The sequence below is a fragment of the Bacillus rossius genome, chromosome 3 (genome assembly GCF_032445375.1).
Source record: "Bacillus rossius redtenbacheri isolate Brsri chromosome 3, Brsri_v3, whole genome shotgun sequence".
NCBI lineage: Eukaryota > Metazoa > Arthropoda > Insecta > Phasmatodea > Bacillidae > Bacillus > Bacillus rossius.
Genome location: NC_086332.1, coordinates 5,356,891 through 5,375,434, shown reverse-complemented (window position 1 = coordinate 5,375,434; position 18,544 = coordinate 5,356,891). Strand labels below are relative to the sequence as shown.

Sequence of the window (18,544 nt, the reverse complement as noted above, 5' to 3'; positions counted from 1 at the left end):
AAATGCTAATTAAATTACACAAAACAGTTAGAAACATCTGATAAATATCACCGAATGCTGTAATTAATTTTAATCTAGCAAATCATAAAATTTAATTATTTTAAAACCATGTATATACTCATAGTGTACGTTACGTATAAAATGTAGTGTTTCGAAAACGATTTTTATCAATAAATTTAGTACTGGAAATTAACGCACCAAAATGCTTTGCAGCTCTTTTATCTGCGAAACTTTTATCTCAGTTTGGTAATATATTTCAATGCTCATAATTCACAGCCATATAAAACAACAGTTTTATCATATTTATTACTCTGTGCAATGGTATGATATTTTATTCTTAGCCTTATTTTAATAAAAAAAAATTACGAGATTACCTTTTGGCTATGCATCGCTGTATGAATGTGTGTACATGTTTTTTTACTTTCCTCCCGTTTAAACGATTTCGATGAAATTTAATGTGTGAGGGGGATTATCTTCATGAATAGTATTTTGCGTATTTGTTCAAAATTGGTTTGCAAACACTAGTACCTTATTAAGGCCTAAAATGGTCAACTACTCTTTAGTTTTGCAAAATACGCACGGTATTAAAATATTATTTTCTATCGAAAAAAATAATTAAAATTTTATTAAGGATTTTAAAAATTACTCTTTAATAGAAAAGAAATAGGTTATTGTATTTTGTTATGTATACCATTCCAATATAATTCAATAATTAGTGTTTTCCAATATTTTCAAAGAAATATTGGTGAACATTGGTTATAAAATTATGGCTCTTTAATGAAGTATTCATGCTATTTAAAATTTTAATGGGAATTTTGCCATAATACACTAACATTTACTTTTGATCTCAATTGATTATTATGTTAAATATTCATAAATATCTTGCATTTAAAATTTTATTTTGATCTTAGTTTACGAAATTTTAGCCTTATTTTGTTGAAAATTTGAATTGGATACCAATATACAAATATTCCATCTAAATTTGTTTATTTTGTTGGAAATTGTTTTAAGTGTTCTCATTTAATTCCTGATTGATCAATACTGGTTGACAAACTCATGCTTTCATTACTTTTTTATTCAACATAAAGTCAAAAAATAAAAATAAAAAATTTGACGTAGAATACCGACTCAAGGTGTAAGTGTATCTCCGGCGCCACTCCGCCACCCGGCACACTCTCGCGCCGCGCGGGTTGCGTGGCGCGCAGGCGCCAGGGGGTGGAGCAGGTGGAGAGGGGAGGCAGCGGTCCGAGCCAGCCTCCAGTAGCGCCCCGGCCGGTGCAGGCGTCAGTAGCGCCAGTAGTGAGCTGTGCGCGCCGCGAGTAGTGCGCCTCCCAGGAGTAATGAAGAACTGAGACCAGTTGTGAAGTGGTGCCACAGTAGGACTGGCGGTGCTAGTGCCCATGTAGCCGCGCCTGGGCCAGGAAGAGCTCCAGAGGCGCCATGCGGGGTCTGGCCGCGCTGCTGCTCGCTCTGGGCGCGCTGCGTCCCGCCGCCGGCTCCGGTGAGTCCCCGCGCTCCGCCCCCTTGTCTTGTCCCCATGTCGCTCCTTGTCCCCATGTCGCTCCTTGTCCCTGGTCGCTCCTTGTCCCCATGTCCCTCCTTGTCCCCATGTCACTCCCTGTCCCCATGTCACTCCTTGTCCCCATGTCACTCCTTGTCCCCATGTCTCTCCTTGTCCCCATGTCGCTCCTTGTCCCCATGTCGCTCCGTGTCCCCATGTCGCTCCGTGTCCCCATGTCGCTCCTTGTGCCCATGTCTCTCCTTGTCACCATGTCGCTCCTTGTGCCCATGTCTCTCCTTGTCCCCATGTCGCTCCGTGTCCCCATGTCACTCCTTGTCCCCATGTCGCTCCTTGTCCCCATGTCACTCCTCGTCCCCATGTCGCTCCTTGTCCCAATGTTGCACCTTGTCCCCATGTCGCTCCTTGTCACCATGTCGCTCCGTGTCCCCATGTCACTCCTTGTCCCCATGTCACTCCTTGTCCCCATGTCACTCCTTGTCCCCATGTCACTCCTTGTCCCCATGTCGCTCCTTGTCCCCATGTCGCTCCGTGTCCCCATGTCGCTCAGTGTCCCCATGTCGCTCCTTGTCCCCATGTCGCTCAGTGTCCCCATGTCACTCCTTGTCCCCATGTCGCTCCTTGTCCACTGTCGCTCCTTGTCCCAATGTCGCTCCTTGTCCCCATGTCGCACCTTGTCCCCATGTCACTCCTTGTCCCCATGTCACTCCTTGTCCCCATGTCGCTCCTTGTCCCCATGTCACTCCTTGTCACCATGTCGCTCCGTGTCCCCATGTCCCTCCTTGTCCCCATGTCTCTCCTTGTCCCCATGTCGCTCCTTGTCCCCATGTCGCTCCGTGTCCCCATGTCGCTCCGTGTCCCCATGTCGCTCCTTGTCCCCATGTCACTCCTTGTCCCCATGTCTCTCCTTGTCCCCATGTCGTTCCTTGTCCCCATGTCGCTCCGTGTCCCCATGTCGCTCCGTGTCCCCATGTCGCTCCGTGTCCCCATGTTTCTCCGTGTCCCCATGTCGCTCCTTGTCCCCATGTCACTGGACGGGCTGTGACGGATCCAGCTAGCCCTCGCGCTACCAGAGTTCGAAGGACGTCTTTCTGCCGGCGCGGCGGTGTCTTCTGCTTGATATTCCTCGAGGTTTACTAAGCAGCTCGGACTATTCCCAGCACTTGCCTGTAGTTGCCCGTTAAAAATTTCAACTCTAATTTCAGAAGAACGCTGGCTACAAACTATCCAGGGATCTTCTTAAATTTACGGACACTGATTTTTTTACTGTGTACATGGATCCAAATGAATATTCTTCGTTTATTGAAAAACTTAACTATTTAAACTTATATTTTAAAGATTTGTGCAATGGAAGTGCATGACTTGATATAAGCTTTTGGACATACGCCATTGCTAAGCACATGTATGTATGTAGAAGAAAACTACAAAAAAAAACACAAATGACAAAAACACAAATTAAGCAAAAAATTGCTGTTGTCAGGATTTAACACCACACAATACTCCACAACAGGAATATTTTCAACAAAGAAAAACAAAGAAAAATAGACTAACAGAACGAAAAAAAAAAACCCCACAAATGATGACAGCACAAAAATACCGAACCCAAGTAATTCAGCACAACAGTTGAGACGAGACAAAAAACACAGCAAAACGAAAAAACGAAACAAACACAATTTGTGTTTTTGTCATTTGTGTTTTTTTGTAGTTTTCTTCTACAGACATACATGTGCTTAGCAATGGCGTATGTCCAAAAGCTTACATCAAGTCAACTATTTACTATTATTTTGTCCTTTTTGTGTGTTTATACGTTTGTTTGGAACGAAATTTACAGTTCGGAAGTCGAAGTCGGCGTAGTGTGTACGTATATTCAGTTATTTCAAATTCCAAAGAATTTTATTCTTATTTGTGTTCAATTCTTCTTTCAAAAGTCCGTAAATTTACTGTAGTTTCTAACTATGTAAGTAAGATCATATAGGTACAGAGACTAAGGTTGTTTGTGGATTTATTAGGCGGAAGGATAAAATAAACCCTTTAGAAGCGACCGATAGTTGGCAATTATTTACTGCCAATGTTACCAGATACTAATTTTATTATGTTGTCCCAGTTATTGAGGTATTTAAAGTCGCATATTTTTATTGTGAACTCGAAGTCCTCCAAGAGCTCTGACATAATTTTTGAACCTTGTAGGAACGTAACACAATCGTACAATAGCTATTGACATTCAATATATCAAATAATAACAAAATTGATGTGCTATACTCAATGATGGATGAAAAATAAATATATATAAATTTTAATTTTTTAACCAGCGTCTATGTATACATACGTACTGTATTATATCAGAAAAGATGTGTCCTGCGCAATGTAATAACGTATTTTCATGAAACACATTAAAAACTATTTTGTATGAACGAAACGCTTACTTTTGCCACTTGCAAAAATTATATTTGTTCATTAAATAAATTTATTAAACAAAATAAATAATTTAAAACAATATCCCTCAGTTGTATGTAAAACACGTAGTTTACGTTCTATGTAGCCATTTGTTACAAAATGCATTCAACAGCATACAGTGAAGGTTTTCAATATCAGTCTTTCAGTTTTTGAATAACAAATTGTACAATAAATGTTAAGAACCAGGTAAGTAAAAAAAAAACTGTTTCTACTCTACGAAAACCCAATATTTTTGCACTTTAATATAAATGTATTTACATTGTAAATTTTTACATTGAAGATAGTAGAGTATTATTTTCAAAGCTTAAGCTATACATCTAATTTCCTTGTAGGGATAAGGAGATCATATGCGTTATACTTTAGCAGTTAAGTTAGGCTAAAAATGTGTATTTATGTTTGTGTTTTAGAATTGGTAGCATAAATATGGGATATATGCCAATTTTTTGACGTGACAACGTCTAATAAATCGATAAACGCCGGCTGCAAGCACGAAAAAGTGTCCCGTAACGCACATTTTCCCGTTACACTGTGTTACGTTACGCTCATTGTACGCTTGCGCCGCATCTTTCTCTCTTCCACTCGATTGGAACAACCATCGATTTGACTTTTTCAAGGCACATTAAAATTGAAACACTCCCATTCGTTTCCTACTTTTCCTATCATCGTCCTATCCTTAACAGAAAACCCAGATTGGAAGAATTTAAATAGCAAATATGTATAAAAGTTATAGTTAAAAAAATCTATTCGTTAAAGTAACAAAAATATTTGAATTAATGAGTGCAAATAAAAGTAAATTTATCATTTAAATTGTAGGTTTCATTTCACTCCTTCTTTGTTCCATAGAAAATAGTGATAATTAAATAAAAAATGATTCAATTTTATTCATAAAAGTATGCAATAATTTCATCAATGTTTTGTTATGACGTCACGTTAAACTATCGTCCGTAAACCGACTTTACAGACAACCAATTTTTTTGACACGCGATTATGCTGATGACCATATGCCACGAAGAAGCGTTATGTCCTGCTCCCGGACTGCTGAAGTCGAGCTCGAAGGACGGCTTGGATGCACGCAGTGTCATTCACCAGTGGGTGGTCGCTCATGATTTACATGATCAACACCGTTCACATTTCCGCAACCAATACCACTTTATTCAGACAGCCTGTTGCTGTTCTAGTGGGAAACTGGACAAGCATGTAACCAGGGATGTGTGAATGGTTGAACTGTTTAAAAAAAGTTGCAACGTTTTGATGTTGTAAGCGTCTTCAAAGCGTCGCGTAGATAAAAACACTTTTTTAACTACGACATCAGGAAGTAAGTACACAACACTAATAAACTCGCAAATGTACGCTAATCCCCGTTGTGTAAGGTAACTTCCACAAATTATATCGCTAAAGTTCTCCACTCGCCAGCCATAGAGGCGAGAAGCTCTCAGTGAAGGCTTTGTGTGTCGACCTTGTGAATATTCTCCCCGGCTGTGATCACCCGCCTGAAAGACTCCCGGTACCTCTTAAAACTTCAAAATAGTCAGAGACGTTAAATAATCTGTCAAAAATGGTATAAATATTTTTTAATTCACACATTAATTATATCTTAAAATAAGCTTTCATTTAATCAGATGGCACACATTAAAAGGTTTCACGGAAGATGCTATAAAAAATTCTTATAATTTGAATGCGTCAGTGTCAAAATAAATCTAATGATTTAAAGTTACTTAAATATTGTGTAGTATTTAGATATGACAACGGTCAGAACTCTCGGACGAGGCCGAGCGCAAGAAACAGACCAGTCAGGCAACTGGAGCTGTCTTGTCACGTCGTGCGTGCTATGCTTCTCGCCCCAGAGAGCGCCGTTGGTGCATGTCGCACTCGGGATCACCAGCGTGGCCTTGAAAACCAAGGCGTGACACCAGTTACACCGCGCTCGGGGCGTTCACGCGCCATTTACAAACTGCTCAAGATTTCCTTGAAATATTCAGATTTCGAGGGGAAAAAAAAAACAAATTTATATTTTTACTGATTCTTGCAGATAACATCCCAATTTTTATTTTTAGTTTTTAGGAAAGGGGCGTTTTATTACTAATCTCTATTCTGCAATGAAACTGTTTACACAGTCTTTTATCGACCGAAGGTCCATGAGTTAGAATCATGCGTAGTTTGTGTAGTTTTCCATCGACTAAGTTTAAGCAACAAGCTTGGATAAAAAAAATTGGTTGTCTGTAAAGTCGGTTTACGGACGATAGTTTAACGTGACAACGTCATAAAAAAACATTGATGAAATGATTGCATACTTTTATGGATAAAATTGAATCATTTTTATTGAATTATCACTATTTTGTATGGATAAAAAGAAGGAGTGAAATGAAATCTACATTTTAATTGATGAATTTACTTTTATTTGCACTCATTAATTCAAATATGTTTATTACTTTAACGAAGAGATTATTTTAACTATAACTTTTATACATGTTTGCTATTTAACTTATTCCAATCTGTGTTATTCTGTTAAGGATAGGACGATGATAGGAAAAGTAGAAAACGAATGGGAGTGTTTCAAGTTTAATGTGCCTGGAAAAAGTAAAATCGATGTTTGTTCCAATCGAGTGGAAGAGAGATAGATGCGGCGCAAGCGTACAATGTGCGTAACGGGAGACAGCATAACGGGATGATGTGCGTAACGGGACACTTTTTCGTGCGTGCAGCCGGCGTTCATCGATTTATTAGACGTTGTCACGTCAAAAGGTAATCCGGGAACTAAAACTACTTATCGGCCTTCAGAGAATTTTTGTATGCTTTCCGTGAACGAACCCCACTCATATATCTTGAGAAGTTTTCAAATCGCGTTGTTTTTCCCTGAAGCTCTGCGCACCGCGTGTGTGCCCGGGTGGGCGGGGGCCTTAAGGGTGCCACTCAGCGGATAGTGACGAGGCCTTTTGGACCACAGTGGGCGCCGAACCACGTGGCACATGACCGGGCCATGCCGGGGCTTGGGATCGAACACACGACCCATGTCACTCACCATGGTCGAACACCATGGGCTACTCGCACCTGACACCGTCGCACCATTAGCACCATGAATATTAATGCACAATCACAGTTTTATGAACACTGCTTGAAAGTGTGTATGAAGTTTTAAATTATTATTAAAGACCGGAAAAATTCGCGGATTCATTTCACGATATGCTAGAATCCAAACAACTGTACATTTATATTGCTTCTGTGATTGGCTTACAGTTTATCTGAAGGACTTTTAGCCAATGGGAAACCTTCAACCAAAAAAAGTATATAATCGCAAGCGTCCCAGTTGACAAGTGTCACGAGTCAATAGCCAATGAGCAAGTGGCATTTGCCTGAGTATGTAGAGGGCTGTGGAGTCTATCATAGAGGTCATCGAATGCGCGAATGTTTCCAGTCTCTACTTACAATACGTATTCCGGACACGAACTTTAACGTAGAAGCGAAAAGTATATACGCAATTTGTGTTTCCAACTAGATTTTTTGGCGTGAATCACACATTGTTTCCACCCCCCTTCCCCTTTTCACATTAGAGTTCGTTTCCTGAGAAGCTTACGTCGTAATAGTGTATCATTCGACTTTCAGAGCGAAATGTTAAACTATATAATGATAAAAGTGAAGAATACTTGAGAAAAAAACCAAATTCCGGCTTTCGACCTGATTTTTTACGAGTAATTTGATTTGTGGTTTTTTTTTGTTCTCTTCTGTTTTGGAAAACTATTGTGTTTGTTTCGTCTTCGTTTTGTCGTGTTTTTGTCTCGTTTCAACTGTTGTGCTGAATTTTTTTTTGGTTCAATATTTTTGTGCTGTCATGATTTGTGGGGGTTTTTTCGTTTTGTTACTCCATTTTTATTTGTTTATTGACCATATTCCTGTTATGGAATATTATGTGGTGTTTATATCCTGTTGACAACAGCAATTGTTTGCTTAATTTGTGTTTTTGTCTTTTGGTTTTTTTGTAGTTTTCTTCTACAGACATACACGTGCTTAGCAATGGCGTATGTCCAAAAGCTTTCATTAAGTCATGCACTCCCATTGCAGAAATCTTTCAAGATAATTTGATTAAATTATGCCAATCTTTTACAAGATTCATTAAACAGTTAATACTATAGAGTTTCCCTTTGGATTTGTGAACTATACTTCACGCTAACCACCACAGATAGTGTTTACGCAATCACTTCTATCAAATGCCATACCGAGAGCTAAGAAGTTTATCCTAGAGGTCATCGAAAGCGCGAATTTTTCCAGTCTCTAATTATTAAATATTTGGTTAAAGTTTCGTTCTGAATCCCAGAGTCATTAGTATATTAATTTAATTTGTCAGGAATTTGATTCTAACCAACCAAATATTAAAGATGCAAATTGATTTTTCTGAAAAGGTACCTATCACATAAAATGTTAATTGTTAAGTAATTAAAACGCGTATTTTTACCGACAAGAAATTATGCGTGTGCTTTCGATAACAGTTAATTTTAACTTTTGTGATATTCTTGAATACAATTTAGGAATATATATTTTTATTATCTCAAAACATTATTTTCACGTTCCTGTGTACTGCGGGAAAACTTTGAAAAAAAAAACTAATTAGCGATACGTCCTACGCCCCAGTGAACGAAGCACACGGAATTCTCATGCTTCCATTCCTGCGTAAAGTGAATGTGTGATTGATTTTATTTTATCGCGTTTTGGGATTAAACATTAATCTTTCGACAATTTGTGAAGTAAATCACTTGGAAAGCGACATTTTTTTTTTAAATTTCCGCACATCCTTCCGTCTACAATTCTGTCCCAGATCGGCCTACGTTGTCCGTGTGAGCGGGAGGTAGGCTCACGATACGTTCGAATTCCACGCAGCTAATTTACTGATTTGGCACGCAAAGAGTCGGCGGGAGTTATCAGAGGACGAGGATTTAAAGGGTAGAAAGAGAAGGGCGAGAACTGGTGGTATGAGAGAGAGAGAGAGAGAGAGAGAGAGATATGTGTGCTCTGGGTTCGTTCATTAGCTGACGTCACGCGGGCGGAATGAATGGCCCACAGCCAATCCAGGCGGAGGGGCGATATGAAATCGGGGGTACATTTGATGGAAACTGATAACAGCCAATTGAACCTTTGACGGGCGCGCGCTCTGGACCGGGGGGGGGGAGAGGTAATTGAGAGTCGAGGGGAACAGTGTCACACAAGGTATGGCAAGCCTAGTGTTAAGTAGACTGCGGAAGTGCATCCTTTTGTCGTCTCATGCGTGGACGTTAATCCATGTGAAACCGGTCGCACTGAAATTTGGGGGGGGGGGGAGGCACTCGACAGAGACCGCCCCGCCTACAATGCAGCCATCAACACGTCATCGTTATTGCGCGTCATGATGCACTTCAGAGGCGAAAAAGGAAAAATGAACGCTTATATTTTTAGGTTTGAAGAAAATTGTGAGGTTTGGCAACCTCAGAAAATTGATTAAAAGTTTTAATCTGGACTATCATTAGCCAAAATTAAAAAAAATACTGAACAGTAAAAACTCACTGAAAAATGTTTTTTTGTGTGTAACATCTTAGCTCTCGGAGCGGAATTTGATAGGCGTGATATAAGCGTAAACACTATCTGTGGTGGTTAGCGTGAACTAGAGTTCACAAATCTAAAGGTAAACTCTATAGTATTAACTGTTTAATGAATCTTGTACAAGATTGGCATAATTTAATCAAATTACTCGCCAAAACTCAGGTCCAAAGTAGGAATTTGGTTATTTTCTGAAGTCTTCTTCACTTTTATCATTATATAGTTTAACATTTCGCTTTGAAAATCGAATGATACGCTAGTCCACGTAGCTGCTCAGGAAACGATTTCAATATGAAAAGGGGGAGGGGGCGGAAACAATAAATATATATAAATAAAAGCACAGCATGCCTCTGTTCCTAGGAATCTCGGAAAAGAAAGGGGATATATCCAAATATCTTCTTCTTTGGCTAAATTTTGTACACTGCGTGCATTCCAGTTTGTGAATGCAGCTCATGTTGATAATGGAATGCAATTTTTATCTAATACACATATAATTATCTAGGCATCCAATATTTTTATTTCATTGGTAAAATACTGGTAAACTAGTGTTTTATATCTCTGAAGTTCAGAGGTAGAACCCTCATGAAGATTTTATGATAAGGATTGGCCAATACCATTAATAATTCAAGGAAAAAGATATGAGGAAAATATTTTAGGAAGAAATTTATGCACTAGTACCTCTTAAGAAGCTTTCAAATGTTTGAATGTTTTTCAAAACTTAAATTTCTATGATTTTACTTATTTATTTTGTTATTCCTGACACTTATGATCTATACTTAAATACAAAGCCAAAACAATCTAGTTGAAAACCCAAATTGCGAATATACTTTTCGCTTCTACGTTAAAGTTCGTGTCCGGGTTACGTATTATAAGTGTATTTGCAACACGAGAACACATGAATTTGCTCGTTGCCGCGGTTAGAAGTTACACATCTCTGGCGATAACTGCTAGACTCGCTCACTTTTTTTTTGTGTTACCACTTTTTGTGTTACATCAAAAAAATTACTTCAACCATTGGTTACGCTATGCCTATTACTAAACTCAAATAAATACTTTTAACCATGATGTCATGCTATGTCTATTGCTAGAAAATAAATTTCACGTTCTTCAAACCCTCACACAGATATTTTTTATACAATTTCTGAGAGCTAATTAAAATGACCGAAAAGTTAATTAAATTCAGAGTCTCTAGTTTCTGTAAACAATATTTCTTTGAATTGATGTTCTAGTAAACTTTCAAAAGCAATTAAATTTTCCCCTCAAAATTTTTGTTTTTTCTCTGGCTTGCTGCTGCAGTCTCACAATAACAGTTAATTCAGTGGGAGCGAATCTGAAGGCAGCGGGGAGGGTAATTAACCGGCAGCCAGGCTCGAAGAAGGCGCAAGGCCGCATTCAGACCGCTTCCCTTTGACGTAGCGCCGAGCGAGCCGGCAAACTCGCGCTAATTGCTCGGCGAGTCACTTCACTGGAGGCGGGCCGCCGGCTCGACGTGACCTTGACCTGTGTCCCGCTAGGCTGGACACCCCTGCCGCTCGGACAGCAGACATCCCCTGGGTGAGGGGCTGCGAGGGGGACATTCCTTCATCGCCTACCAGGGGACGCACCACAACGCGGAAATACCACAACGCCGACAGCTAGAAAACTGCTGTGTACCACAACGCCGAATTAACACAACGCCGAAATACACTAACGCCGAAAAATGTCATTGCAGGGCTGCCACAAAGGTAAGGATAGGTTATACTAAGTTAGGTTAGACTAGGTTAGGTTAGACTAGGTTAGGTTAGGCTAGGTTATATTACGCTAGGTTAGGTTAGGTTAGGTAAGGTTAGGTTTGATTGTGGTATTTCGGCGTTAAGGTACATTTAAGAAACACACACAAATTCATTCAGTTGTTATTTCAGGTTATTTCGGCGTTGTGGTACACAACAGTTTTTTAGCTGTTGGCGTTGTGTTCAATTTTGACATTCGGCGTTATGGTATTTCGGCGTTGTGGTAACGACCCCGCCTACCATCTTTACCTTCCTCATGGGCGACGGGAGAAGAATTCCAAGGCCGAATTCTGGCGCAGAACGTTTCTGACGCGGAAAGGTCACAGAAGAGGCACTTGTTTGTAATCATTGTGTTAAAAATGGCTTTTAAATATTTTAAGTAGTTTACAAATAACTAACAGCTTAAAGATTTGATTCGGTTAGTAAGTGACATTTAAAATACTATAGACTTGTGTGAACGGTCAGTTGGATTAGCTTAGCTACGTTTAAAATTTTGTAAAAAAAAAAAAAAAAAAAAGTGTGAACAGTTGCTTTCGTTCGTTTCATATTTTAGTTACCGTTATTGTAAATACCGAGGAAATAAATTAAAAACTATAACTGATATTTTGGCTGAATTTTTTTTCGTTTTAATATTTTATATAATTTCCTGATCCTATTATTAGTGTAAGGTTTTATTTTAATTTTTCTTTTTCTCTTTCTCTCTTTCTTTTTGCCGTTTTACCCCTTAAAATATAATTATGAGCCTCGATTATAATTGTTAAAGAAGTTTCACTTCTATTACATGTACTGAATTACACGCTCTCATTTTTTTAGTGTTTCTTCTGTAAGAATATTACAAATCTTCCTACACATAAAAACTTAAGGAACCTCCCTCAACCAGATAACATGTGAAACATGATTGTATATGTTTTAAGAATAATAAATAGTAAAATGTTTTTTTTCAATACCTCTTTTATTTAAAGATAAAAAAACATTTTTTTAAATCAAATCAAACGAATGTCTTTTCATTTCATTTTTGGTGGAGCTGTTTACCGACAGGTTTACTTTCCTTTCTTTGAGACTTTCGTAGATTGTCGTAATTTGCTAAGAGGAACCATTTACTTAAATGACCAACTTAGCAGTTATTTTCTTATCGAAAATTGCACGTTTCCCCACGCTACTACGCTCTGAAATGAGTGCGGGGGGCGGGGAAGATAAATGCTGCGAACACGTTCTCTTAAGTGCGGCGCACGCTATCGCCATCGCCGACTGTTTCAGCGCCGACACCTGTCACGCGAGACCACCGCTGGTTCGACCAATCAGCGACGTTCCTGCCCTCAATGAACTCCCGGCACGGAATCAAAGCGCCCAGCACTCTCAGGGAAGTTGTTTTCCTGCATAAACTTTAGAAAGCTTTCAATCGTATGACCATGATTAGAAGTCCTTAGTAATACCGTGTTTTTCTTGTAGGAACTTTTCACTGCTACCTATTTTCACAATGAATTGTTGATAAAAACGTCATTATATTTCAAAGCGGTGTTTGTCATATTAAAAACGATCAAATTTTGTGTAAAAATAAGTGTTAAATGGTTGTATTCAAGTTAAATTTAATAGTTGCATTAATTACTGTAGGTACTTCTTAAAAGTTGCTTTTTTTAGTGTGGTTAGTAATTTTTAGTGTTTTAATTATATATAATATATAATGTATTAAAAACTACTTATTTTTATGCCCAAACATTAATTAACTCTAATAAAGAAATTCGACCTTTGGAAGAGCTTCTATTTGCAAATACGATGACATATTTGGGAATGTGTACCGTGACATGAAACTAAGCGTTCATCAGCTCTGGGAATGAGGCCAGATATTCTACTCTCACTGGAGTCAGTCGACCTGACTCTGTAGGTTGTAAGTTCCTACAAAAGTTAACGTTGTCCCATGCCACGTTAAAGAAGGTGGTGTGTGCAGAGCGACTCAAGTCGCTAGCGGCAGCGCCTGATGGTTCGGCAACCTGCTCTTCTTCCCTGTTGTACGAGGAAACATGCTCAATACTCCACGTTCCGAGATTTAAATAAATATTATTTAAATTAATAGAACTCAAAATCATTTGATGATTTCGGTAGATCAGGAAAAATCCATAGTATCAGTGACATGCTGCGTAGATTTTCCAATCCTCTAACTTCAAACTTCCTTTTTTGACGTGACAACGTCTAATAAACCGATGAACGCCGGCTGCACGCACGAAAAAGTGTCCCGTTACGCACATTATTCCGTTAAGCTGTGTCCCGTTACGCTAATTTTTCCGTTGCGCTGTGTCCCGTTACACTCAGTGTTCCGTTACGCTGTGTTCCGTTACGCTGTCGGCGAGTGCAGTAATAATAGGTCATGTTACAATTGACTAAAAAATTATGGTGATTCATATAATTGATGATATATATTTGATTACAGTTTATTTATATGAAAACTTGTTCATAAATATATTTAAACTTTATAGCTAATTGCCAGATTTAAAAATTAATTACAAGTCATCTACATGTGAACTGTTTCGTCGACTGTTTATAAAGTGAAGTGAAAAGTTAATGTGGTTTTCATTGCTTATTACAACAACAATTTCGGCAATAAAGGTTAATTATTCTTCCATTGCAAAAATCTGATTACTAGTATAATTTGAAATATTTATTCTTTTATTATTAAAATAAAAATGATTCAAATTGATTCATAAAGTATGCAATCATTTCATTAATGTTTTGTTATGACGTTGTCACGTTAAACTTTCGTCCGTAAACCGAATTTACAGACAACCAATTTTTTTTATTAGCTACTGAATTAAGGGAAGACTACGATCCGTTTAAAAAAGGTTTTAGTTCTGGTGTCCTCGTTCTTCAAGATTGCTAGTGGGTCCCTCTCATTGGGAAAGTGTCGCCGGTTCCAACTCAACGTCCTGGTATCACTCAAGTTCGTGAGCACCGAGTATTACCGAAGTTGAAGATCCCCACCTTAAGAATCTTGCCTCGTCAGGGGTGTATCTGTGTCGGCGAGGCGGGATGATAAGCGCGACGCTCGCTGGTGCTTCTAGCGCGGTGTCTCCTCTGGACTGGCGCGCAGTCTTCTCGTCGTCACAGGATAACTGTGATATTTGAGCGGTGACCGTAAAATTATATGGCCGAGAAATGAATATAAAGGTGTAATGCAAGTCCCTTAAGTGCTTTCAAGAATCTGTACTGGTTTTTTTACGGCTAAAAATTACTCTGAAAACATGCGTTTTAGCCATTTTAACTCTTCTAAAAATACAGTTAAAAAATTTAATCCGAAAACAAAAAGTACTTTTTCCGGCCCTCAGCGAACTCTTAAATGCTTTTCGTAAACAGACCCCCACTCGAGTATCTTGAGTGGTTTTCAAATCTCGTTGTTTTTTCCTGAAGCTATGCACACCGTGTGCGTGCCCGGGTAGGCGGGGGCCCTTAAGTGTCTGTTCTTTGAGCGTGTGCCGTTAAGGCCACGCCTAGTGAATCAGCGCAGTGAGGTCTGCACCGCCGAGAAGCTGGAAGAAGTGTGTATCCCTCCCCGATGTTCGCGGAAGGGGTAGGCAACAAACAGCCCCGACCCCCGCGGTGTGGTAGGGGTAGTTGGGATAAGTGGGGGGGGGGGGGGTCACGTGACACCAGGACTCGCGGCCCCTCCAGATGAGGAATGGCGGTGTTTTCACTGGCCCCCCCCCCATCGGCGCCGCTCGTCCAATCATATCTCACAGATCCGCGCGACGACCCGACGGCAGTTGGGTCGTGATTTACTCCCGCCCGCGGCCAGAAACATTCCATTTGAAAAAAATAAAAAATATAAAAAAATTGAAAGAGAGAAAAGAAGTGGTCGTGAAGCGGATTTTTAATAAAAACCAGCTTTATTATTCAGTGGGGAAAAAAGGGGAGGCACGCAGAATGAGATATGACGCGGATAATGCGATCTCACGCATCTCTTGACGGGTGAGTTACAAGCGCGGCTGGGGCCAGATTCCCCAGTCGTAATGTCCGCGAAGCACCGCGGAACTTCTAGTAGAGTATAACAGGCGCCAAGACGATGAGAAATAGATTATTACAAACACAAGAACAGGAACACGGATGAAAAAAAAAACTTTTTCTCAGCTGGCAACTATGTTGGCGAAACATTAACCTGCAAAAATAAAATGAAACATTACAAAACTATGTTACCCCCTGTCCGGTGAAGAGGGACGGGAGGGCAAGATTTTCAATCACAGAGATGTGGTGCAAAAGTACGTGAAATAAATGTTTATTGTTAACAAAGGTTTACACAGTAAACATCACCCTTCAATACACCAATGAAATAAGCTCGACATTAAATTCCGGAGACATTACTTTGAGGAATAACACCATGAGAAGTGCCACGTTTCTGTGAACACAAAAATAACAATTGTTAAATACGCCTACCCTTAAGTACAAATTTACACAAGTTTTATTAGGACCATTATCTGGACCCGACAGGGATAGTAAATTACTTTTGCATATAGTTCGGCTCGTCGGTAGTTGCGGTGCCAAGCCCGCGAAGCCGATCTGAGTCGAAAGGACCCGAGCGGGCCCGATGGCTTGCTGTGAGGCGCGCAGACTTCGAACAGTGCGCGCCCCTGTGCTGCGGTTGGTATCCAGGCGACAGGCAGGGGCGAGGTCTTGAAATTCATCAAAGTTACGCAGTGCGAAACTGCGTAACAACTTTATTTGGCAACGTAAAAATATACTTGTTATCGAATATAAATCTGCTTGTTGTCCGGTAATAGTGTAAACCGCGCAGGCGGTTATTTGGCATCTCCCGTGTGACGTTGGGTCGTGGGTTGGAGTCCAGAACAGCGGCGTGACTTGTGTTCGGGGTTCGCCAAAATGTTCGGTTTCGTCTCCAGCCTCTGCGCTTAACGAGAAGTAAACCTCCACCTCTAAACTTACATATTGCGTAAATTTTTTTTCCGAGTCTGAAAATCCACTTCATTGTTCAGATGTAACTACACTCCAGCAGGTCGCTGTAAGACAGCTATCACCGGAGGCCCACCCTGACCTAGTGTGACTAGGCAAGACTTGATTGGTCAGACACCCGGGTGGCTGACAGCAGAGAAGGCGGCGGTGACACCCCCACCCGGGCTCGAACCCAGGACATCCTTCCTGACCGAACAGACATACAACTGACGTGCACACTGTCCTTTGTTAATGTTCCGTATTATCTTTGAAAGATTTGTGCAATGGGAGTGCATGACTTGATGTAAGTTTTTTGGACATACGCCATTGCTAAGCACATGTATGTCTGTAGAAGAAAACTACAAAAACCCAAAAGACAAAAACACAAATTAAGCAAAAAAAATTTCTATTATCAACATGATATAAACACCACATAATATTTCATAACAGGAATTTGGTCAACAAACAAAGAAAATCAAAAGAAAACTAACAGAACGAAAAAAAAACACAAATGATGTCAGCACAAAAGTGTTGAACCCGTGACTTGCAAACTTCGAAGAATTATAGCCCATACGTTTATTCGGACGAAATAAACAAAGTATGTTTTCAAGTTGCTATAGCAGGCCATGGGTGGGATATTAGTAAAGTAAGCTTTGTTTGGTCAATAAAAACATTTAACTCCGAAAAAAAATTTTTACTGATAGTTTTAAGTTTACTACGAATCTACTTCTTATTTCGCATAATCGACATTAATTTCCATCCACTTTTCGCCACACTGCACCAGTTTATTTAACCCCCGCTTGGAAATCAAACCATTTGACAATAGTAGTTTTTAAAATTTTGCTGTAATTATTAACTGACCCACGTTGCTTTGTATCAATAAAAATGATATCCTTTTCGTCCCTCAAAAAAAAAAAAAATCGGTAACCAGCATTTTTGACTCGAGTACGGAGATAGCTAAAAGTTTTCCGGAGATGTTAAATGAGCGCCTGTACTTAGGGTACACGCATTGCGTATTAGTAGTACATGATGCCTATGGCCAAGGCGTCCGTTCCATTCCCAGGCGGCGAAATTCTGTGCAGAGGGGTTAGAGAAACTGGTGCAGCGTTTCAAAAAGTGCTTGGAACTGAAAGGAGATTATTTGAAAATGTGAAGTAGATATGTGGTAAACAAAAACTGCTAGTAAAAACTTTTTTCTCATTATTTTATATTTTTGAATGACCACACGGATCTTACTTTACGAATAGCCCTCGTATGATGTCCTGGCGAACGTTACACTTTTTTTTACCCGTCAAGCAATAGCAACTTTTGACGTGATAACGTATTATAAATCGATGAACGCCGGCTGCATGCACGAAAATTTGTCACGTTCCGCCTGAGCCGAGCGTGCAAGAACCGACCAACCACCGTGCCAGAAAATCTTCTATAATATCACACAACATCAAGGTGGTCTTTTTAACTAATTGTTCGTGATTATATTTAAACAAATTATTTAAATAAAATTTGCAAAAACTGTAAATATTATTTTAAAATTAATAAGTATGCAATTTTTCATCAATGTTTTCTTGTAACGTTAACACGTAAAATTATCGTCCGTAAACAGACTTTACAGACAACCCCCCCCCCCCCTATTTTTTAAATTTGTTTAGTAGTAACACACATGCTGTTAGGCCAGCGGTCCCCCGAAGGAATGCCATTGGCCCACTCGCGGAGACACTCGGGGACTCGAACCCGTGGCCTCGTGCAGTCTCGGGCCAATAGGCGCGCGGGAAACTGCTTGGAGGAGGGGCGCGTGATGCGCTCCATTGATCGCGCGCCGGTGGGTCGTGGACTGGGAGCATGGGGGGGGGGGGGGGAGACGGCGGTAACCAACTTTACTCGGCAGCTTTCACGTTTTACACAAACTAGGTTAATGCATTTGCAAGGTTTCGAAAAAAAATTTATTTCAGATAAAAAAAAGGTATTCATACCACTTCGCAGAAGTAGTTCATATAAAAAAAAACGTTAGAAAATTTGACATAGAAAATCTTTGGGGAGTGTATTCTTAAGTGATGGCTTACCGGACTCACTGAAAGATTATTCATCAGACTTTAAGCAAGCATGTATTAATTGCATTTTATAGAAAGCGGAGACATAAGGAAAAAGGTCGACACACACAGTTAGTGATCATAAATATTAAGTACTTAAAATAGTCATATCTGAAATGTCACTCTATACAGAGAATTACGTAACGAAAGCCGTCAATCAATTTAATAATGTATGGGTGATGCTAAATGCTGTGTTGTTGACATGAATTTGGCACTAAATC

General features: G+C 39.7%; 1 protein-coding gene across 1 annotated transcript in view; it reads left to right on the top strand.

Annotated features, from left to right (window-relative positions):
* Positions 1 to 1,309: 1,309 nt before the first annotated feature.
* The window catches only part of LOC134530008 (uncharacterized), a 311,306-nt gene continuing 294,071 nt past the window's right edge, over positions 1,310 to 18,544 (top strand). The window contains exon 1 of the mRNA XM_063364534.1: positions 1,310 to 1,501. Within this exon, the coding sequence (XP_063220604.1) occupies positions 1,441 to 1,501 (61 nt within the window). The 5' untranslated portion in view covers positions 1,310 to 1,440. The remainder of the gene's footprint in view (positions 1,502 to 18,544) is intronic.